General features: G+C 63.6%; 1 protein-coding gene across 1 annotated transcript in view; it reads right to left on the bottom strand.

Annotated features, from left to right (window-relative positions):
• Positions 1-22,839, bottom strand: part of RIMBP2 (RIMS binding protein 2) — a 46,164-nt gene that overhangs the window by 21,388 nt on the left and 1,937 nt on the right. Inside the window, exons 2-5 of the mRNA XM_084867412.1 lie at positions 7,644-7,769; positions 6,997-7,132; positions 6,266-6,370; positions 266-316 (exon numbers count right to left, since the gene is read on the bottom strand). Coding sequence (XP_084723538.1) covers positions 266-316; positions 6,266-6,367 — 153 coding nt within the window. The 5' untranslated portion in view covers positions 6,368-6,370; positions 6,997-7,132; positions 7,644-7,769. The remainder of the gene's footprint in view (positions 1-265; positions 317-6,265; positions 6,371-6,996; positions 7,133-7,643; positions 7,770-22,839) is intronic.

Genomic DNA, 22,839 nt, shown 5'->3' with positions numbered 1-22,839 from the left:
CCGCAGCGGGGGAGCCCGCAGGGGGGAGCCGGCAGGGGCAGCAGCTGGCAGGGGGGAGCCGGCAGGGGGGAGCCCGCAGGGGGGGCGGTAGGCTGAAGCTGAGACCCGGCTGATGCGGGCTGTGCGGCGGAGGAAGGGCTCAGCCCCTCAGCCTCCGCTGCCTCCACAGGGGATGGTGGTGCCGGCCATAGTGCGGCCCCCGGGGCCGGTGAGAGGGGCGGGGGGGCACAGCCCGGGGGATGGGACCCCGCCCCCGGCCGCCTACCTCTAGCAGCTGCACGGCGCCCTCATGCTCCTTCTTCGCCTCCACCTGAGCCTGGAGGGCGACACAGACACGTGAGGGTTAGGGGGGGTCACAGAGGACAGGCGACGTCCAGATGAGCTGGGCGTGGGCTTCTGTCCCCCTCATAGGCCCGAATTCTGAGCATCGCGACCCGCTCTCATGTCCCTCCTCCCCCCCCCCCCCCAGCAACATGAGGGGCTGCCGCTGTCAGCACCGGGAGGACACCCTGATCAGAGGGGGGGCGGCTCTGGTTCTGCCCCTGAAGCCAATGTGCCTTTCAGGGGCGACTGGATACAGACGTGGGTCAGCCCTGGCCGGTGTGGTTCAGTGGGTAGAGCATCAGCCTGAGAAAGGATCCGTGTGAGGAGGGTCCGTGTGAGGAGGCTCCGTGTGAGGAGGACAGATCCGTGTGAGGAGGGTCCGTGTGAGGAGGAGGGTCCGTGTGAGGAGGCTCCGTGTGAGGAGAACAGATCCGTGTGAGGAGGGTCCGGGTGAGGAGGAGGGTCCGTGTGGGGAGGAGGGTCCGTGTGAGGAGGAGGATCCGTGTGAGGAGGAGGGACCGTGTGAGGAGGGTCCGGGTGAGGAGGAGGGTCCGTGTGGGGAGGAGGGTCCGTGTGAGGAGGAGGGTCCGTGTGAGGAGGAGGATCCGTGTGAGGAGGAGGGACCGTGTGGGGAGGGTCTGTGTGAGGAGGAGGGTCCGTGTGGGGAGGAGGGTCCGTGTGAGGAGGACAGATCCGTGTGAGGAGGGTCCGTGTGAGGGGGAGGGTCCGTGTGGGGAGGAGGGTCCGTGTGAGGAGGAGGGTCCGTGTGAGGAGGGTCCGTGTGGGGAGGAGGGTCCGTGTGGGGAGGAGGGTCCGTGTGAGGAGGGTCCGTGTGAGGAGGGTCCGGGTGGGGAGGAGGGTCCGTGTGAGGAGGATCCGTGTGAGGAGGGTCCGTGTGGGGAGGGTCCGTGTGAGGAGGGTCCGTGTGAGGAGGGTCCGTGTGAGGAGGAGGGTCCGTGTGAGGAGGGTCCGGGTGGGGAGGGTCCGGGTGGGGAGGGTCCGTGTGAGGAGGGTCCGGGTGAGGAGGGTCCGTGTGGGGAGGAGGGTCCGTGTGGGGAGGAGGGTCCGTGTGAGGAGGAGGGTCCGTGTGGGGAGGAGGGTCCGTGTGGGGAGGAGGGTCCGTGTGAGGAGGGTCCGTGTGAGGACGGTCCGGGTGGAGGAGGGTCCGTGTGAGGAGGATCCGTGTGAGGAGGGTCCGTGTGGGGAGGGTCCGTGTGAGGAGGGTCCGTGTGAGGAGGGTCCGTGTGAGGAGGAGGGTCCGGGTGAGGAGGGTCCGGGTGGGGAGGGTCCGGGTGGGGAGGGTCCGTGTGAGGAGGGTCCGGGTGAGGAGGGTCCGTGTGGGGAGGAGGGTCCGTGTGAGGAGGGTCCGGGTGAGGAGGGTCCGTGTGGGGAGGAGGGTCCGGGTGGGGAGGGTCCGGGTGAGGAGGGTCCGTGTGGGGAGGAGGGTCCGGGTGGGGAGGGTCCGGGTGAGGAGGAGGGTCCGGGTGGGGAGGGTCCGGGTGAGGCGGGTCCGGGTGGGGAGGGTCCGGGTGAGGAGGGTCCGGGTGGGGAGGGTCCGGGTGGGGAGGGTCCGTGTGAGGAGGGTCCGGGTGGGGAGGGTCCGGGTGGGGAGGGTCCGGGTGAGGAGGGTCCGGGTGAGGAGGGTCCGTGTGAGGAGGGTCCGGGTGGGGAGGGTCCGGGTGGGGAGGGTCCGGGTGAGGAGGGTCCGGGTGAGGAGGGTCCGGGTGAGGAGGGTCCGTGTGAGGAGGGTCCGGGTGAGGAGGGTCCGTGTGGGGAGGGTCCGGGTGAGGAGGGTCCGTGTGGGGAGGAGGGTCCGTGTGAGGAGGGTCCGGGTGAGGAGGGTCCGTGTGGGGAGGAGGGTCCGGGTGGGGAGGGTCCGGGTGGGGAGGGTCCGGGTGAGGAGGGTCCGTGTGGTGAGGAGGATCCGTGTGAGGAGGGTCCGGGTGAGGAGGGTCCGGGTGGGGAGGGTCCGTGTGAGGAGGGTCCGGGTGAGGAGGGTCCGTGTGAGGAGGAGGGTCCGTGTGGGGAGGAGGGTCCGGGTGGGGAGGGTCCGGGTGAGGAGGAGGGTCCGGGTGGGGAGGGTCCGGGTGGGGAGGGTCCGGGTGAGGAGGGTCCGTGTGGGGAGGAGTGTCCGGGTGAGGAGGGTCCGGGTGGGGAGGGTCCGGGTGAGGAGGGTCCGTGTGGGGAGGAGGGTCCGGGTGGGGAGGGTCCGGGTGAGGAGGAGGGTCCGGGTGGGGAGGGTCCGTGTGGGGAGGAGGGTCCGGGTGAGGAGGGTCCGTGTGGGGAGGAGGGTCCGGGGGAGGAGGGTCCGTGTGGGGAGGAGGGTCCGGGTGGGGAGGGTCCGGGTGAGGAGGGTCCGTGTGGGGAGGAGGGTCCGGGGGAGGAGGGTCCGTGTGGGGAGGAGGGTCCGGGTGGGGAGGGTCCGGGTGAGGAGGAGGGTCCGGGTGGGGAGGAGGGTCCGGGTGGGGAGGGTCCGGGTGAGGAGGGTCCGGGTGGGGAGGGTCCGGGTGAGGAGGGTCCGGGTGGGGAGGGTCCGGGTGGGGAGGGTCCGGGTGAGGAGGGTCCGGGTGGGGAGGGTCCGTGTGAGGAGGGTCCGGGTGAGGAGGGTCCGTGTGGGGAGGAGGGTCCGTGTGAGGAGGGTCCGGGTGAGGAGGGTCCGTGTGGGGAGGAGGGTCCGTGTGAGGAGGGTCCGGGTGAGGAGGGTCCGTGTGGGGAGGAGGGTCCGGGTGGGGAGGGTCCGGGTGGGGAGGGTCCGGGTGGGGAGGAGGGTCCGTGTGGGGAGGAGGGTCCGTGTGAGGAGGAGGGTCCGGGTGAGGAGGGTCCGGGTGAGGAGGGTCCGGGTGGGGAGGGTCCGGGTGAGGAGGGTCCGGGTGAGGAGGGTCCGTGTGGGGAGGAGGGTCCGGGTGGGGAGGGTCCGGGTGAGGAGGGTCCGGGTGGGGAGGGTCCGGGTGAGGAGGGTCCGGGTGGGGAGGAGGGTCCGTGTGGGGAGGAGGGTCCGGGTGGGGAGGGTCCGGGTGAGGAGGGTCCGGGTGAGGAGGGTCCGTGTGGGGAGGAGGGTCCGTGTGAGGAGGAGGGTCCGTGTGAGGAGGGTCCGGGTGAGGAGGGTCCGTGTGAGGAGGAGGGTCCGTGTGGGGAGGAGGGTCCGTGTGAGGAGGGTCCGGGTGGGGAGGGTCCGGGTGAGGAGGGTCCGGGTGGGGAGGAGGGTCCGGGTGGGGAGGGTCCGGGTGAGGAGGGTCCGGGTGGGGAGGGGTCCATTGCCATCGCAGAGACAAAGTGGAGGGGCAGAGGGCGCTCAGGAATGGACGGCGCTCAGACGGCAAAGGAGGAGCCGGACTCTGGTTCCATCAAACCGCCTGGGCCTCGCAGCCGGCTTCTCTACCGTAGACACACCGGCGGCGCGGTTTCCGGCCTCGCTGGTGCGGCTTCCGGCCCGGGCGGAGCGGCTTCCGGCCCGGCGGTGCAGCTTCCGGCCCCTGACGGCGCGGCTGGCGGCGCGGCTTCCGGCAGGAGCGGTGCGGCTTCCGGCACAGGGGCGGGGGCGGCGGGGAGACGAGGGAGATGGAGGAGATGAGGTGATGGCGGTACAGCGGGTGGAGGAGGAAGATGGAGATGAGGGAGATGGAGATGAGGAGATGGAGATGAGGAGATGGAGATGAGGTGATGGAGATGAGGAGATGGAGATGAGGAGATGGAGATGAGGTGATGGAGATGAGGAGATGGAGATGAGGGAGATGGAGATGAGGTGATGGAGATGAGGAGATGGAGATGAGGAGATGGAGATGAGGTGATGGAGATGAGGAGATGGAGATGAGGGAGATGGAGATGAGATGGAGATGAGGAGATGGAGATGAGGTGATAGAGAGAGGAGATGGAGATGAGGTGATGGAGATGAGGAGATGGAGATGAGGGAGACGGAGATGTGATGGAGATGAGGAGATGGAGATGAGGTGATAGAGAGAGGAGATGGAGATGAGGTGATGGAGATGAGGAGATGGAGATGAGGTGATGGAGATGAGGAGATGGAGATGAGATGGAGATGAGGAGATGGAGATGAGGTGATGGGGGGAGAGGAGGAAGATGGAGATGAGGAGATGGAGATGAGGTGATGGAGATGAGGAGATGGAGATGAGGAGATGGAGATGAGGGAGATGGAGATGAGATGGAGATGAGGAGATGGAGATGAGGTGATGGGGGGAGAGGAGGAAGATGGAGATGAGGGAGATGGAGATGAGGAGATGGAGATGAGATGGAGATGAGGAGATGGAGATGAGGGAGACGGAGATGAGGAGATGGAGATGAGGGAGACGGAGATGAGGAGATGGAGATGAGGGAGACGGAGATGAGGAGATGGAGATGAGGGAGACGGAGATGAGGAGATGGAGATGAGGGAGACGGAGATGTGATGGAGATGAAGAGATGGAGATGAGGAGATGGAGATGAGGTGATAGAGAGAGGAGATGGAGATGAGGAGATGGAGATGTGATGGAGATTAAGAGATGGACATGAGGAGATGGAGATGAGGGAGATGGAGATGAGATGGAGATGAGGAGATGGAGATGAGGGAGACGGAGATGTGATGGAGATGAAGAGATGGAGATGAGGAGATGGAGATGAGGTGATAGAGAGAGGAGATGGAGATGAGGTGATGGAGATGAGGGAGATGGAGATGAGGTGATGGGGGGAGAGGAGGAAGATGGAGATGAGGTGATGGAGATGAGGTGATGGCGTTGGGGGCGGTCAGGGCAGTGGCGCCTGGATAATGTCTGACAGGATATTGCCCTCGGGCTCCTGTCGCTGCCGGAGAGGAGGGGGAGGATGGGGGGGACGGGCCTCAGCGGCTCCTGAGGAGGAGGGTGAGGAGGCAGCGCCCGGAGGCCTGGGGCCCAGCAGGTGGCGCTGGAGCCCCCGCGGCCCTTCACTCTGAGGTGGGGAGGGGAGGGGGTACAGACACGACCAGGGCTGGAGGCGGAGGGACTTGGGGGGTGGGGACCCCAGGCTTTGGGGAGGAGGTGTAGGGGACCGCAGGGACCGCAGGGACCCCAGGCCCCGGCTCAGAAAGGGGTTCCGTGCGTATCTGGGAGGGGCAGGGGCGTGGCTTTGCAGGATTTGCCCTCTTAGCAGCCCCTCTGCCTCCCCCCCTCCTGTCCCCGCCTTCCTGCCCTCTGCCTGTCTGACACTCTCTCTCTTTTTAAATATATTTTATTGATTTCTTACAGAGAGGAAGGGAGAGGGAGAGTTAGAAACATCGGAAACATTGATTAGAGAGAAACATCCACCAGCTGCCTCCTGCATGCCCCCCACAGGGGATGTGCCTGCAACCAAGGTCCATGCCCTTGACTGGAATGGAACCCGGCACCTTTCAGTCCACAGGCCGACGCTCTATCCACTGAGCCACACCGGTCAGGGCCTCTCTCTCTCTCTCTCAATGAGCCGCACTATAAATATTTCCCCCTGCCCAGCCAGCTCGGCTCAGGGGTTGAGCTTCAACCTAGGACCCAGGAGGTCAGGGTTCGATTCCCTGTCAGGGTACACCCAGGGTTACAGGCTCCATCCCCAGCAGGGGGCGAGAAGGAGGCAGCCGATCAGTGATTCTCATCATGGATGTTTCTCTCTCCCTTCCTCTCTGAAAACAAAACATTTTTTAAAAAGAGTAGCCGCTTTGTTCTTGGGAGACAAACCCATTTCTCCTACGATGACCCGGCAGTTTTAAAATTAAAAGAAGAAGAAGAAGAAGAAGAAGAAGAAGAAGAAGAAGAAGAAGAAGAAGAAGAAGAGGAAGGAGGAATGAGCAGGTAGGTGAGGAGCCAGGAGAGAGCACCAGGGACAACTCGGGCTCGGAGACCGCCAGCCACCGGCACCCTCGCCACCTCCCCCCTCTCCCCTCCCCCCTCTCCCCCCCCACCCCCCTGCCTGTCCCATCCCCCCTTCCTCTGCCCCCCACCTTCTGCAGAAGGTCGATCTCCTGCTGCTTGGCGTTGAGGACAGCCAGGGCCTGCTCATGCTCCAGCTCCAGCTGCTGCCGCCTCTCCGCGGCCTCACGCATGTGCTGTGGGGACAGGGCAGGTCAGGAGGGACCACGTGCCAGCGAGACCCCAACCCCCAACATCCTGGCTGCTCCCCCAGCTTCTCCCAAGGGTCAGGGCAGCGGGACCATCGGGGAAACCCTGGCACTAACCAGCCTTCCACCCCAAGTTCTTCCTGTTCCCATCTTATTAATTGATTAATTGATTGATTGATCGCTTGATCCACTGCCTCCTTCCTGCACACCCTCAACTGGAAATTGAGCCACAACCCCGGCAGGCGCCCTCGCCAGGAAGGACAGCCAAGGCACATGCCCTTGACTGGAATCGAACCCCAGACCTTCAGTCTGAAGGCCGAGGCTCTATCCACTGAGCCACACCAGCCAGGGTTTTCTTTCTATGTGTGTATATATATTTAAAGAAAAACTAATGCAGCGGCCACCTGACTGCCATTCAGGACGGCTCACCCCTCCCCAGCTGTTTAAATGCAAATGCAAAACTGCTTTCATGGGATTTGCTTCCAGAAACACTCGCGTTGCCATTTACGGCTTTTCATACGGTCCCAGGGTGAGCAGCCTGGGAGAGCCCCCGCCTTTCCGCCCGGGAGCTCGCGGGGCCCTGGGAAGCTGGGGGGGGGGGGAGGGGGGCCTACCTTCAGGACCTGCTCTAGGTTCTCCAGCTTGGCTCGCAGCGCGCTTCTCCCACGCTGCCGAGCGGCGCCCCTGGGTCACGGTCAGGGTCACAGCGGGGGGCGGCGCGGGGCCAAGCCGGGCATGCTCCGCCTCTACCTGCAGGCGCGGGGAGAGGGCAGGGGGCTGCTCACGGGCCCGGCCGGCCTTCCTCCCGCACTGCTCTCCTGTCTTTTTTTATTTTTTAGTTTTGTTCGTCCTCACCTGAGGACATTTCCCACCGATGTTTAGAGAAGGTGGAGGGAGAGGTAGAGACAGAGAGAAACAAGGACATGAGAGCAGAGGTGCTGGGTCCCAGGCGCCCCCTTCCCGCCGCCCGCGTCCCGATGGGGGCTGTGGACAGTGCGTTACCGGGAGCAGCGGCCGGGCCCTGTGGACGGTGCGTTACCGGGGGCAGCGGCCGGGCCCTGTGGACGGTGCGTTACCGGGGGCAGCGGCCGGGCCCTGTGGACGGTGCGTTACCGGGGGCAGCGGCCGGGCCCTGTGGACGGTGCGTTACCGGGGGCAGCGGCCGGGCCCTGTGGACGGTGCGTTACCGGGGGCAGCGGCCGGGCCCTGTGGACGGTGCGTTACCGGGGGCAGCGGCCGGGCCCTGTGGACGGTGCGTTACCGGGGGCAGCGGCCGGGCCCTGTGGACGGTGCGTTACCGGGGGCAGCGGCCGGGCCCTCGCGGGAAGGCCTGCATGCCGGGTCTCAGGACAGGCGCGCCCCGGGCGGCATCCGCCTGCTCATGTTCCTACGACAAAAGGGAAGCGCACGTGAGGTGATACCCGTGGCGAGGCTCGGTCGGTAAGAGTCCGGCGGGAACCCCGGCCAGTGCGGCTCAGTGGATAGAACGTGGGTCTGTGGACTGAAGGGTCCCGGGTTCGATTCCCAGTCAAAGGCACAGGCCGGGGCTGCGGGCTCCATCCCCGGAGGGGGCGTGCAGGAGGCAGCCTGTGGATGTTTTTCTCTCTTCCTTCCTCTATAAAATCAGAATTTTAAAATACATTTTTGCCCTGACTGGTGTGGCTCAGTGGATAGAGCATCAGTCTGCGGACTAGAAGGTCCCAGGTTTGATTCCTGTCAAGGGCGTGTGCCTGGGTTGCGGGCACATCCCCAGTAGGAGCTGTGCAGGAGGCAGCTGATGGATGTTTCTCTCTCATCGATGTTTCTAACTCTCTATCCCTCTCCCTTCCTCTCTGTAAAAAAAAATAATAATAAATAAATAAAATATATTTTAAAATGTATTTTAATTGATTTCAGAGAGGAAAAGAGAGGGAGGGAGAGAGAGAGAGAGAAACACCAATGATGAGAGAGAATCACCAATCGGCTGCCTCCTGCACGCCCTCCTCTGGGGATGGAGCCCACAACCCAGGCCTGTGCCCTGACTGGGAATCCAACCCGGGTCCCTTCAGTCCACCGGCTGACGCTCTATCCATGGCCTTAAAATCAATTTTTTGAAAAAAGGTGCAAGACGGCAGCCCTGAGTACTGACGGGGAAGGACAGCAAACCACTCGGGGAGACCTTTCGCCGGCGCCACGCCCGCCGGCCGCTAATGGGCAGGAGAACTCGCCCACCGCAACTCTGTTAGCATCCGGAACGAGCCTCGGAGGACCTTTCTGGAATAACGGCCATAAAGACGCGGCCGTGCCCGTGGGAGCGGCCCGGTGATTGATGTCTCTCAGAAAGGACCGCGCTTCCCGCGGGCCAGGCTCCGGCTCTCCTGCCCACCAGGGGCTCCCGTTCCCGGCTCAGCTCTGCAGGGCAGCCCCGGCCGGTGTGGCTCAGTGGATAGAGCGTCGGCCTAAGGACTGAAGGGTCCAAGGTTCGATTCCCAGTCGGGGCCCAAGCCGAGGTTGTGGCTTGATCCCCAGCAGGGGGCGTGAAGGAGGCAGCCGACCCATGATTCTCTCTCCTCATGGATGCTTCTCTCGCTCCCTCTCCCTTCCTCTCTGACATCAATAAAAACTTTTTTTTTTTTTAAGTTTCAGGAAGGTGTGGAATATCTGGTACGTTCCCATTTTCAGTCTCAATCTCAGACGTGTCCCGTCTTCTCCCCCCCCCCCGCCCCCGCCTGTGCCTGTCACACTCCCCAGAATTTGGAAGGCGTTTCGTACTCTTATCTGAACTGCCTTTCCATTTATTTATTTTTTAATATATTTTTGTTGATTTCAGAGAGGAAGAGAGAGAGAAACACCAATGAGAGAGAACCATGGATCGGCTGCCTCCTGCACGCCCCCTGCTGGGGATCGAGCCCGCAATCCAGGCGTGTGCCTCGATCGGGAATTGCACCCGGGACCCTTCAACCCACTGACGGACGACACTCTATCCACTGAGCCACCTGGCCGGGCTGAGCTGCCTTTTGATCAGTAACCTGCTCTGATGGTGGAGTGAGGCGTGCCCGCCGTGGGAAGTGTGGGAAGTTCAAAACGAGCTGAGAGCCGGTCGGAGCCCCCGCACCGAGCTCTGACCTGCGAGCCGGCGGGAGGAAGCCGCTCGGGGGCCCCGTCAGCGCCCGGGCCTCCCCCGGACGCCGAGCAGACGGGATCTGTGCCCACCAGCCCCGGGATCTCCGAGCACCTCCCGCCGCCAGAGACACGGAGCTTCCCGCGGGAACCACGACCCACACGGCCCTCCGGAGCCAGGAGACGGGGACCGTGGGGAGCCGCTTGATGGAGCCGCACGGCCGAGAGCAGGCGGGCAGACGGACGGGCAGGCCTTCAGCTCCACCTGCCCCGGGCCTGCCTCTCCGCCCTCCCGGCACCGAGTCCCCAGGAGCTGGAGCTGGAGGGTCTGGGGTCCCGGTGACCCCCGGAGGGGCTGCATGGTGCAGGCAGACGGGAGAAAGTGTCCGCCGGCCCAGGGCGGGCAAACAGCGGGGGTCCCGCCGCAGGGAGGAATATTACTTGGCCTTGAAGGTTCGAGAGAGGGAGGAGAGGGGAGGGAGGGATGAGAGCGGAGGGAGGAGGAGAGAGGAGGAAGAAAGGGAGGAGGGAGGAGGAGGGAGTGAAGGAGGAAGGAGAAGGGAAGGAGGAGAGAAGGAAGAGGGAGGGAGGAGGGAAGAGGAGGGGGGAGGGGGGAGGAGGAAGCTGGCCTGGAGCTGGCACGGGGCTGGCACAGGCTGGCGTGGCCTCTGCCAGCAGCCGGGCCGCACAGGAGCCAGGAGGCATGTGTGCGCGCCGCAGGCCGTAAGTGACAGCCAGGCAGATAAAGACCTTCCTGTGGAGAGAAGCCTCTGGCTGTGGAGAGAAGCCTCTGGCTTCGAGCGGCCTGGGGACCAGGGCCGGGCAGGCGGCTCCGCCTGGTGGCCTCTGGTCCATCTGCTCCAGGGGGCTGAGCCTCTCTTCCTGTCGGCCTGGGAGGCCGCCCCTCACGCCCATCACGTCTCCCCCTGGGCCTGTCGCCCCACACGGCCTGCAGGGCCTGGGGCCGCAGCCCCCGCCTGGCCCTCCTGCCTGGCGAGCACGGCCCTCACACTTACCCCAATTCACCGTTTCACTTTCACTTTTAATGTGTATTTTTATTGATTTCAGAGAGGAAGGGAGAGAGAGAGAGGAACATCCATGAGGAGAGAGAATCATGGATCGGCTGCCTCCTGCACGCCCCATCCTGGGATTCAAGCCCTCAACCGGCCTGGGCCCTGACCGGGAATCGAACCCGGACCTCCTGGCTCCCAGGTCAACGCTCCACCACAGAGACCCACCCGCCGGGCCCTCCTTCACTTCCTGAGCCCCAGCCACCTGCTGCCCCTGTTCCTCCCAGGAGACGTCTGTTTACATCCACCGGCCGGCTTCTGACGCTTTCTCACATCCACTCACTGTCAGGGAGTCCTGGCCTCACTGAGCAGTCCGCCCGCGTCACCAGAGTCCTGTCCCCGAGCGGAAACGGACAAACCCATCGGCTGCCCGGAGCCCGATGCTGGCCTCTCGCCGGGGAGACTGAGACCCTGGCAAATGCAGCTGCTTTACGCCCTGTGGGACTGGCAGCCGCCGGGCGGGGCACACCCGCCACACCGACCGGCGAGCTGTGTCCGCCTTTTTAACCGGTATGCCGATAGCTAGCTGTTCACCAGTTAAAAGTGCAGATTCTGTAATCAAAGAAAACATGATATAATTTCAAGAGAAACATCAAAAGTGCTTTATTCAAAGCAAAGTCCGTCGCTAGCCACACATTCCCCCATCTTCCAGGTCACTGGTGGGTACCGTCCCAATAGAACTGTTCTTGTTTGGGGCAGACCATCCAGAGACCCCACTGTCCACGTCCGCGTCCGTGTGGAAGTGCCGCTCAGACAGGGCGTGTGCCGTCGATCGGAACACGGGTCCTCTGAAGGAGCGAGGGCTGGTGAACACGGCGGGCGGGTTCATGCTTCCCAGGCAAGATCTTTTCACTGGTTTTGTAACTGGATTTGAAGTGTGTGATGGTGCGTCCTCACGGAGCAGAATTACTTTGCCGTGTCTTCTGGCCCATTGTGGTCGTTTTACGATCAAAGCGTGGTTCCAATTGATTCCTTGTTGTCGGTCGCGATCAGTATTAACGGTTTCACCTGGCTTGAGAAGCTCATAAGACGCCACACCTTCCTGATCCCACCAAACGCAGAGCAGTGTCTTCTTTCCGAAGCAATTTGGCCTGGCAGTCGATGTTGATAGTTCAACTGGATCAACCCATGATTCTGTGCGTTTGAGATTCTCAAAATAAACCCACTTTTCATTGCCAGTCACAATTCGATGCAAAAAATACTTTCTTTCGTGCCATTGAAGCAGCATTTTACTGATGACTTTTCCGTTTTCCATTTGTCTTCCGTTCGGTTGATATGGCACCCATTTTCCTTCCTTTAAAGTCTTTCCCGTTGCTTGTAAACGATCGGAAATTGTTTGCTGAGCAACATTTAATCTTTCTGCAAGTTGTTTTTGAGTTTGACACGCATCTTCATCCAGTAATGCTTGTCACTGTTGGTCTTCAAACTTTTTCGGGTGACCTGGACGTTCTCTGTCTTTCACGTGGAAATCATCCCTTTTAAGGTGTTTAAACCAGCGTCCACAAGTGTCTTGCGATGGCGTGTGTTCACCATAAGCTTCCCGAAGTATACGATCACTTTCAGCAGCACTTTTCTTCCAAACAAAGTAATGAATTAAAACTTCCCGCAAATGCTCTTTTTTTGGCACAAAATTCGACATTTTTAAGCATAAAAATATCTATGATGTTAACACCTTCAGAAAATTTGACATATGAAGTTTAGAAGCTTGTTATCAATACAACAAAACAGCCTACATATCAAATCCCATAGATAGCCCTGGCTGGTGTGGCTCAGTGGATAGAGCGTCTGCCTGTGGACTGAAAAGTCCCAGGTTCGATTCTGGCCAAGGCACAGGCCCGGGGTGCAGGCTGGATCCCCAGTGTGCGGCGTGCAGGAGGCAGCCGATCGATGATTCTCATCATTGATGTTCCTATTTCTCTATTCCTCTCCCTTCCTCTCTGAAATTAATTTTAAAAAAATTTTAATTGCATGTATATCAACATATGTGTAACTCCATCTATGAAAGAAATCCGCATTATTAACCAGTTGACGGTTAATCCACATTATTAGCCGGTGCACCTGGTAAAAGTGAATTTTCCGTCCGGCCCGGCTCCTGCCCGGCACCTTCACTGAGTTTGGCGAGGAGTCTGGCGCTCAGCCTCGGCGCTCGGAGCCGTGGGGAGCTCAGCCATGCAGGCCCCTCCGCCCACAGAGAACTCAGGCCTGCACCCCGCTGGAGTCCCTCCTGGCTTCACACACGTGCAGCCAGAAACCCGCTGCCCGTCTTCTCTCCAAGCACACGTGGCCGAGGCGCGCCCACGGGGAGCCAGGAGAGCTGGGCCCCTGCCGGAGAGCCGCTCTCAGGAGACGCATTTCAACGAATTCAAACGTTTAACTGAGCAGCTACTATGTGCTCGGGGTGCACGTCATACCTCTGGAAGCTTAGCGTGCGCTTCCCAGCTCACGGGCTGCCACGGAGAAGCAGGAAGGAGACAGCTGCCGCCCGGCCAGGGTGGCTCAGTGCACGGAGCGTCGGCCTGTGGGCTGAAGGGCCCTGGGTTCGATTCCCAGCCAGGGCACAGGCCCGGGGTGCAGGCTCCATCCCCAGTGGGGGTGGAGGGGGGCGTGCAGGAGGCAGCGGATCCATGGCTCTCTCTCACCATGGATATTTCTCTCTCTGAAATCAATCAGTAAACAAGTGAAATGTAAAAGCCAGACGTTCACAGAGTTCCTTGCCAACGATGTTTCGGTTTTGTTAAACGGCTTCGCAGGCAGCTACCTTCACACTGTGGCACCAAACTGGCAAAACTGGAGGGCGGGGGAGGGGGAGCGCGGTGCTTTTCCCAGACACCGTGTTCATCCCATCATCCCACCACGCGTGTGCTTCCTGCTGTCGGAGAGACTCTCACGCGTGTGCTCCCTGCTGTCGGAGAGACACGCGTGTGCTTCCTGCTGTCGGAGAGACACGCGTGTGCTCCCTGCTGTCGGAGAGACACGCGTGTGCTTCCTGCTGTCAGGGAGACACACGTGTGCTTCCTGCTGCCGGAGAGACACGCGTGTGCTTCCTGCTGTCGGAGAGACACGGGGGGGGGGGGGGGGCAGGCACCCAGGCCAGCTCCCTGCCCTCAGGAGTGCGTGTGGCCGTGCGTCACACGGGCCACAGGCAGACAGACAGACAGACAGACGGACAGCGTGGGCTGCTCCCCAGGGGGACAGCCGCGTCACAATAGCTACCCCCACCCCGGGAGCCCCTGTCCCGGTCCCTCCCGCCTGGAACAGCGCTGTCCCCGCTCGCCCATGTCACCCTCCCCCCTGAGGCCCCCATCGCAGAGACCTAACCCCCACCCCACCCCGTTCTCAGGGGGCAGTGCCTCTGAGCGGCGTCGGGGGGCAAACCCGTCCCTCTGTCCGGCCCAGGACTCGCTGCTCTGGGTCCGGGCGGGCACCGCCCGGAGACGCAGGAAGCGCGTGAGCATCTCTCTCCATGGCGACCCATCAGCGTGGGCCCTCCTCAGACCGGCCCGTCGCCATGGGAACCAGACGTGGGCCGAGGCTGCGGGTTAAAAATCAAGCTCCCTTATCAGGCTCTCGCTGGCTCGCCCGGAAGCCCGGTCTGCAGGGCGGCTCTCCGCGGGGCGTCTGCCGGCCGGCGCTGTTGCCTGGATACTAGCTGGGCACAGGATGGCCCTGCTGGCCAGCGGGGTGCACGCCCAGCCCTGGTGCGGGGACAGGGCGGCGTCCTGATGGAGGCGCCTGCAGAAAGCGCCCTGGCCTTGGGGTTGTGCCGAGGGGCCCGGCCGGCACCCTCCCCAGGAGGCCCCTGGAGGCCGGCAGGACCACCCCCCAGGGCAGCCGCCCCCCAGCCCCCCACAGTGACTACGGCAGAGCCCACTCTGGACCTCTCCCCACCTCTGGGGTGCACCGTGTCCTCGGTTTCTCCCATCTCCCCCTCCATCTCCAGGTGCATTTAATTTTCTTTCTTTCTTTTTTTTTTTTTTAATATATTTCTTCTTTATTGGTTTCAGAGAGAAAAGAGAGGGAGAGAACGAGAGAAGCATCAATAATGAGAGAGAAAATCATGGACCGGCTTGCCTCCAGCAGGCCCCACACTGGGGATCAAGCCTGCAACCCAGGCCTGTGCCCTTGACCGGGAATCGAACCAGCGACCTCCTGGTTCTGAGGTCGACGCTCAGCCACTGAGCCCCCCGCCTGCAGGGCGCCCGGGGATGTGACCTTAAAGATGTTCCCCCCAATCCACAGCCTCTGAGCATGCCACGGAGGACACATCTGGACGGTGTGTGGGCCGGAGGGGCCTGGCGCCTGCCGGGAGCGGGACCGCGCGCTGGACCGGCACAGGTTTGTCTGGAGGACGGGCCTCCGAGAGCCGGAACCTCGGCCACCGGCCCGCGTCGGCGGCCTGTCAGCCTCTCCTGGACCCAGGAAGGCTCCGGGGCTGCCGAGCCGGACACGCGGCCCCGGTAGTCACCAGCCGCGCCGGCCGGCCGCGCGGTGACGGGGACCTGTTGCCGGGTTGCGATCCCTTCGCCGTGACTCGACGCCAACATCCGCTCCCTCCAAACGCGAGGACACGGGCTAAATTTAAACGCGGTCGCTTCGCGGAGCCTCTGCAGAGCGGCCAACGTTCTACCGAAAAAGTAAAAAATAAAAGCCAGCCGGTTCCAAACACAGGGAGCACTCTCACGCGTGCGCACCGCCGCTCCCGGCAGTGTCAGGCCCAGGGGCCCGAGATAAAGACATCCAGGCCGGCCTGCGGCCCGGAGGGCGGAGCGGCGTCGGGCCCGGCCACGGAGCGGCGGTGAGCGGGGAGATGGCGGGCAGACGGCCACCCACCCTCAGCGAGACCGGCCGCCCTCCGGCCGGGGACGAGTCCTCCGCTCACACAGGGAGGGTCCTGGGACACCGATGAGGGTCCTGGGACACCGATGACGGCGGAAGGCACGGGGCCGGGTGTCTGCCGGTGTCTCCCTCCCCCGGGGACCGGCCTTCACTGGTTAAGTGATACTTTGGGGGTTTAGGCCGAACCCAAAAACAAACAAGTTACCAAGTATCAATCCTGTATCTGCAACAGCCGAGTTTCACCCACGGAAAATGAACACGTAAAATCGAAATCTCGGGAGTGGGTGTGAAGTGAAGTTTGCTGAATGGCTGGGGCCATTCCTACCACCACCACCATCACCACCATCACCACTACCACCACCACCATCACCACCATCACCACTAACACCACCACCATCACCACTAATACCATCATCACCATCACCACCACCACCATCACCATCACTATAACCATCACCACCACCACCACCTTCACCATCACCATCACCACTAATACCATCATCACCATCACCACCACCACCATCACCATCACTATAACCATCATCACCACCATCACCACTAATACCATCATCACCATCACGACCATCACTATCACCACCACCATCACCATCACCATCACCATCATCACCACCATCACCATCACCACCATCATCACCATCACCACCACCATCACCACCACCACCGTCACCACCATCACCATCACCATCACCATCCCCATCCCCATCCCCATCCCCATCAGCACCCCCTCCATCATGTTTTACTGGAAAACGAGACTCAGATCCTTGCCTCTCTCAGGAGCAGCCCAAGGCCAGGCCCACACAGCGGGGTCACCTGCCTCCCGCTCCAGGTGTCTAACCAACCACCCCCGCACCAGGGCCTGGCCAGCCCCCGGCCACGGGAGAGCCTCCGGTGGAGGCGGCGGTTACCATCCTCACCGCCTACACGCGGAACGGCGAGTCCCATTCCCTGTTCCGATCACGCCCCCACACGGCCCGCTGCCCGCGGTGACAGCGCCCGCTCCGGGCACCACGCCCTCCTCCCGGGGACCTGACGGGCAGCTGGCCGTCCAACCACGACAAAGAAAAGCTCACGGCCCCTGACGGACCGCGGGCACAGGGCCTCGGGCCCGAAGGACCACTCACCCCGAGTCCCACGGCCGGGCTCCTGGTCTGGGGACGGGGAGCGGGGACTCCGGGGTCTCCCAGGGCTGGGCCTGACCCAGCGCGTCTCCCGGACCCGCAGGCTCAGGGGCGGCGGGTCATTTCTCGCTGTGGGGTTTTTAGAGAGAGAGGGAGAATCGTCGACGTGAGAGATACACCTCGATGGGTGGCCTCCTGCACGCGCCCCGACCAGGGCCCGGGCCGGGGAGGAGCCTGTAACCCGGGTGCCTGCCCTGGACCGGAATCCAACCTGGGAAACTGTCGGTCCGCAGGCCGGGGCTCTACCCACTGAGCCACACTGGCCCCAGGGCTGTATGTAGAGTCTTCTGCATGGAGACTTTTCTATGGCCCGGAAGGAAGTCTGGTGAGTATTCCGTGCACACTGGGGGGGGGGGGGGGGGCAATGAGTGACGGCGGTGCCGTGAAACCCATTCCCAAAGGCCCATCTCAGGGTCAGGCACTCCACACCACACACACACACACACACACACACACGCACACACACGCTTATTCTATCAATGACGGCAGCGTGGCTCCGTGGCTCCGTGGCTCCTTGGGCGAGAGCGGAGCCTGCCCTTCGTGCTCAAATATTTACACGACGCCAGGGTCCTGCTCGGCTGGGCAGGACGCAGCCCTTCCGCGGGGAGGAGGGGGAGGAGAAGGGAGCAGCCGGTGGCCGGTGGCCGTGTGCACAGAGGGACCGGAGGGTCGTATTTCACGGAGCAGATTGACAAAAGGTCAGAAAGCTTGACCTCTGCTGGGAGCTGGCTCCCTCCGCAAGCTGAGCCGTCATTTAAATATTTATGGCAGGAGCCGGGGCGCTGAGGCGGCTGAGGTCCCCAGGGGAGGGGGTGGAGAGTGTGCCGGCGGCCCAGGCCCTCACCGCGTCTCTCCGTCTCTCCCGGGGTGGGGGTGGGGGTGGGGGTGGGGGGGGGAAGAGGCAGCCAGGCGAAGGGGACGGGGGAGGGGAGCACAGGGGACGCATTAAATCAATGAGAGCAGGTGCAGGCGGGAGCGTGTGGAAATGACAGACGTTTTTTGTCAGGGAGTCTATGCACAGGGCGGGGCCGCTCACCGGCGGGGGCCTGGGGGGGCAGGCCGTGCATTTCAGGGGGGCCCCTGGAGCCCTGCCAGGCCCCCCCCCCCCGCCCTCAGCCATTCGGATGGAAAGGGAGCTGTGGCCCGGCCGGTGTGGCTCCGTGGCTGGGCACTGACCTCTGAACCAGGGGGTCAGGGTTCGATTCCCGGTCAGGGCCCAGGCCCGGGTTACAGGTTCGACCCAGTGTGGGGCGTGCAGAGGCGGCCGGTCCCTGGTCCCCTCTCATCGCGGATGCTTCCCTTCCTCTCTGAGGTCAGCGCCTCCGCCGGCCGCGGGCGGTCCGGGCCCAGGGCACAGCCGGGGGCACCCCCCCCTCACCCCCACGGGCCTGTCTCACCACGGCCCCGGGCTGAGGGGGGGCGGCGATGGAGGGAGGCGGGCAGGCAGGAGGAGCGGGTGCCGCTGGGCCCGCCCGGCCGCCCACGGTGGCGTTTAGCACGCAGCCTGGCACCTCGGCGGGCGGAGCCAGGCCCGGCTTCCAGCACCACCGGAGCCAGTGCCACCTGCCAGCTGGCGGGGCGCCACGGAGGGGCCGGAGCAGATGGCTGCCCGCCGGGCTGCGGGCCGGTGTGAATGGAAGAGGAGGGGGGAGAGGGAGGGAGGGGGAGGGGGAGCCTGGGGAGGAGCAGCAGGTAAATGGGCACACACTCCGCACCAAGGGCATGGCTGGCCTGGACGGACAGAGGTGAGAGACCCGCTTCCAATCAGAGACAGAGACAGAGACAGAGACAGAGAGATAGAGACACAAAGAGACAGAGACAGAGAGATAGAGACAGAGAGAGCAGAGACAGAGAGACAGGGACACAGAGAGACAGAGAGACAGGGACACAGAGAGACAGAGACAGAGAGATAGAGAGAGAGACAGAGATAGGGACAGAGGGAGAGAGAGAGAGAGAGAGACAGAGAGAGACAGAGAGAGCAGAGACAGAGAGACAGGGACACAAAGAGACAGAGAGACAGGGACACAGAGACAGAGACAGAGAGATAGAGAAACAGAGAGACAGAGACAGGGACAGAGAGAGAGAGAGAGAGACAGAGAGAGCAGAGACAGAGAGACAGGGACACAAAGAGACAGAGAGACAGGGACACAGAGACAGAGACAGAGAGATAGAAAAACAGAGAGACAGAGACAGGGACAGAGAGAGAGAGACAGAGACAGAGACAGAGAAACAGAGAGACAGAGAGAGAGAGACTGGCAGGGAGTCCTCCCTCCCTGCTGGATTCCCCCAGGGCCGCCCGCCCGGCGGAGGGACCCTGCATGTGGGGAGAAGGCCTGGCCCGGCCGTCAGAGGGGCCTGGGGACCGGGGACAGGGGCTCCTGAAGCCAGCGTGAACGCAGGCTGTGTGGACACGGAGCCAACACAGACCCCAGAGCTCGCCAGGCCCGGCCCGGCGGGAGCAGCCTGTCTGTCTGTCTGTCTGTCTGTCTCCCCTGCCCTGTTCGGCCGTAGAACGGGGGCTCTGCAGAGCGAGGATCCCCTGGCTGAGCCTGACCTATGAACCTGGAGGTCACGGTTCAATTCCAGACCGGGGCACAGATCCCCAGCAGGGGGCGTGCAGGAGGCGGCCGGTCCATGGTTCTCTCTCCTCATGGATGTTTCTGTCTCTCCCCCTCTCCCTTCCTTTCTGGTATCAATAATAAAATAATAAAATAATATATTTTTTATTTTATTTTTTTTGAGAAAGGAAAACAGGAGCCTGGCTACAGTCCCGGCCCATTATGGGTAATCACGGGGTTTTTGGGCAGTGAGCGCAGCCGAGGTGTTACAGTAGGGATTAGTAGTTCATATAGTCCGGCCCTCCAGCTCTCTGAGAGACCGTGTGATCTGGCCCCCACTTTAAAAAGTTTGAGGACCCCTGAGCTACAGGGTCTGTGAGAGCAGACGCAGAGGCAGCCAGTGGGAATGTCAGCAGCCGCTGCAGCTCGCCCTCGGGTTCTTCACGGGAAAAGGGTTATCGTGGAAGCTAAGATCACGCCGCACGCGCCCCCACAGTCCCCGCAGCCACCCCGCGGAGGAGAGAGAAATGAAGGCCGACGCCGACCACGGCCGCGGCTGTGCCGGCCTCGGGGGGCTGTGTCTGCCTTCCTGAGGCTCCCGACTGCCAGGCGAACACTCATTACCTTCACAATGAAAACGGAACGCTGTCGGAGAGGAGAGATAAAACAGGCCCGCGATGCAGAGCCCGCCGGGGGCTGGGGCGGGCGGACGGTCTGTGCGGTCGGATGTCAGCTGCCCACGCCCCGGGCATGATGGGAGCCCCGTGCCCAGCGCCAACCTCAGCCACCCCCCCCAGCGGGTCCCAGCTTAGAGCACCCCGTCCCCCCCCAGCGGGTCCCAGCTTAAAGCACCCTCACCCCCCCCCCAGCGGGTCCCAGCTCAGAGCACCCCCCCCCAGCGGGTCCCAGCTTAGAGCACCCCCCCCCAGCGGGTCCCAGCTTAGAGCACCCTCACCCCCCCCCAGTGGGTCCCAGCTTAGAGCACCCCGTCCCCCCCCAGCGGGTCCCAGCTCAGAGCACCCTCACCCCCCGGAGCGGGTCCCAGCTCAGAGCACCCTCACCCCCCCCAGCGGGTCCCAGCTCAGAGCACCCCCCCCCCAGCGGGTCCCAGCTTAGAGCACCCCCGTCCCCCCCAGGGGGTCCCAGCTTAGAGCACCCTCACCCCCCCCCCAGAGCGGGTCCCAGCTCAGAGCACCCTCACCCCCCCCAGCGGGTCCCAGCTTAGAGCACCCTCACCCCCCGGAGCGGGTCCCAGCTTAGAGCACCCTCATCCCCCGGAGCGGGTCCCAGCTTAGAGCACCCAGTTCCCCCCCAGCGGGTCCCAGCTTAGAGCACCCCACCCCGGAGCGGGTCCCAGCTTAGAGCCTTGGCAGGGAAACTGAGTTCCTTCAAGTCCAAACAGACCTTCCCCCCTGACACCCTGGGGCTCCCCTGGGTGGGGGAGGGGGGACAGAAGCAGAAAAGCGAACAGGCCTGTGGCCACAGCTTCTGTCTGCATCTCTGCCCGGAGGCAACGATGTGGCGACAGGTGGGGCGTGTTGCTCGGCCTCAGAAAGAAAGAGTCCACAGTAACAGTGAGCCCTGGCCGGTGTGGCTCAGGGGATGGAGCACCGGCCTGTGGCCTGAAGGGGCCCAGGCTCCACTCCCGCCCGCCAGGCACCTGCCCGGGCTGTGGGCTCGGTCCCCAGGGCGGGGCGGGCAGGAGGCAGCCGATCAAAGACTCTCTCTCATCATGGATGCTTCCATCTCTCCCTCCCTCTCCCTTCCTCTCTGAAGCCATAAAACACAAACATATTTTAAAAATAAGAATTAAAAATACCCGTGGACACTTCGGGATAGACCCCCCTGGTGGAGCCGGCTGCGGCGGCGGGAGTCTCACCGCGTCCCACCCAGAGCGTGTGCTGGAGGCGGCCCAGCGCCACGGCCACGCAGAGGCCTCTGCCCGAGGCGGCCGGGTTTCCCTGCGGCAGGCGGGGGGGCGGGGGGGGGGACAGGGGGGCCACAGCCCTGCGGGGGGGCAGGGGGGGGGACAGGGGGGCCACAGCCCTGCAGGGGGGCGGGGGGACACAGGGGGGCACACAGCCCTGCGGGGGGCGGGGGGCACAGGAGGGCTGGCAGAGGGAGGGCAAGCCGGTGCCCTCAGACGGGGGCCACAGCCCTGCGGGGGGCGGGGGGGGGCGGGGGGGGCGGGGGGGGGACAGAGGAGGGATGACAGAGGAAGGGCGAGCCGGTGCCCTCAGACGGGCCCACAGCCCTGCGGGAAGATGCCGCTGACTACGGGGCCCAGACGCTCCGGCGCTCCCCGGGGGGCTGAGGGCCCAGGGTTCCGGCTGGGACTCCAGCCCCGGCCCTGCTCCCAGAACACCCGCCCGCATCCCGTCCGTCCGTCCGCCCTTCCGTCCGTCCGGGAGAACCACAGCTAACGCGGGGCCTCGCACTGACCTCCCGGGGCCGGGCCTTTCCCGGGGGTCAGGGCTCGGCCTGCACGTCACCTCCTCCGGGCGGCCCGCCGGGTCACACAGCCACAGTCTCTCTCTCTCTCTCTCTCTCTCTCTCTCTCTCCCTCCCCCCCCCCTCCCCGGCTGCTGTGACCCTCTGCATGGCACACCTCTGCCTGTTACTTATTCCCCTGCTGGCTGTCTGCATCTCTCTCTCCCTCTCTCTCTCACACACACACACACACACACTCCTCACCATCTCCTTCACCATCTGTGCCCAGCTCCTAAAATGCTCCTTAGTAACCTGTAGGTGCCCAATGCTCCCTGGGTGACAGGAAGAAGGCAGAGGAGGGAGAGAGGGGGGAGGGAGGGAGGGAGGAAGGAAGGGAGGAAGGGAAGAAAAGAGGGAGAGAAGGGGGAGGGAGGGAGGGAGGGAGGGAGGGAGGGAGGGAGGAGAAGTTGGGGGAGAGCTGGGCAGGGAAACCCTCCGCGGGGAGCAGGTGTGGGTGGCGGCTCTGCGGGAGGCTCCTGGCCGGGAGGGGAAAGGGGGGGCCGGACCTGCGTGAGATGGACCCCCGGGGAGCCCAGGCCTCCGTTAAGGTCACGGGTCCGTCACGTGTGACCCTCTACCAGCCGCGGAGAGAACAGGCCACGCCCCCGGAGACGCAGCACCGCTAACCCAGCGGTTCTCAAAGTGGGTCCCCCGGAGCCGCAGCGCTGGCACCCCTGGGAACAGAGGGGTGCACACCCGGGTCCCGGACCTGCCGGGTCAGAGGAAGGGAGGTACAGGGGGTCCCCTCCCCACCGCCAGCCTCGCGCGGAGCGGACAGAACGTGAACGGACCCCGGGCTGGGTTTGCTGCCTTCCTTTGGATGTGTTCTCATTGATGTCAGAGAGGAAGGGGGAGGGAGAGAGAGAAACGTCCATGGGGAGAGAGAGTCAGGGACCGGCTGCCTCCTGCACGCCTCCCACTGGGGATCCAGCCCGCAACCTGGGCCTGTGCCCCGACCGGGATCGAACCCTGACCTCCTGGCTCCCAGATGGTCCCCATCCCTGAGCCCCGCCGCCAGGCAGCCCCTCCCGGTGACTGCGAGCTCTCCCCCCCCTCCCTCCGCCCAGTCTGCGCCCCCACCAGGAAGGTTTGACTCCACCCACATCCGGGGTGCTCTGGGGTGAGCGGGAGAGGAGCCCGGCCCGGGTGGGGGCAGCCCCATTGCTGACACCTCCCCGCACCCTGACCCTGCAGCCTTGCCCGGA

The sequence above is a fragment of the Pipistrellus hanaki genome (genome assembly GCF_964339955.1).
Source record: "Pipistrellus hanaki genome assembly, chromosome: 19".
NCBI classification, from domain to species: Eukaryota; Metazoa; Chordata; class Mammalia; order Chiroptera; family Vespertilionidae; genus Pipistrellus; species Pipistrellus hanaki.
Note: the sequence above shows the minus strand (reverse complement) of the source record. Positions and strands in the feature narration are given on the sequence as shown.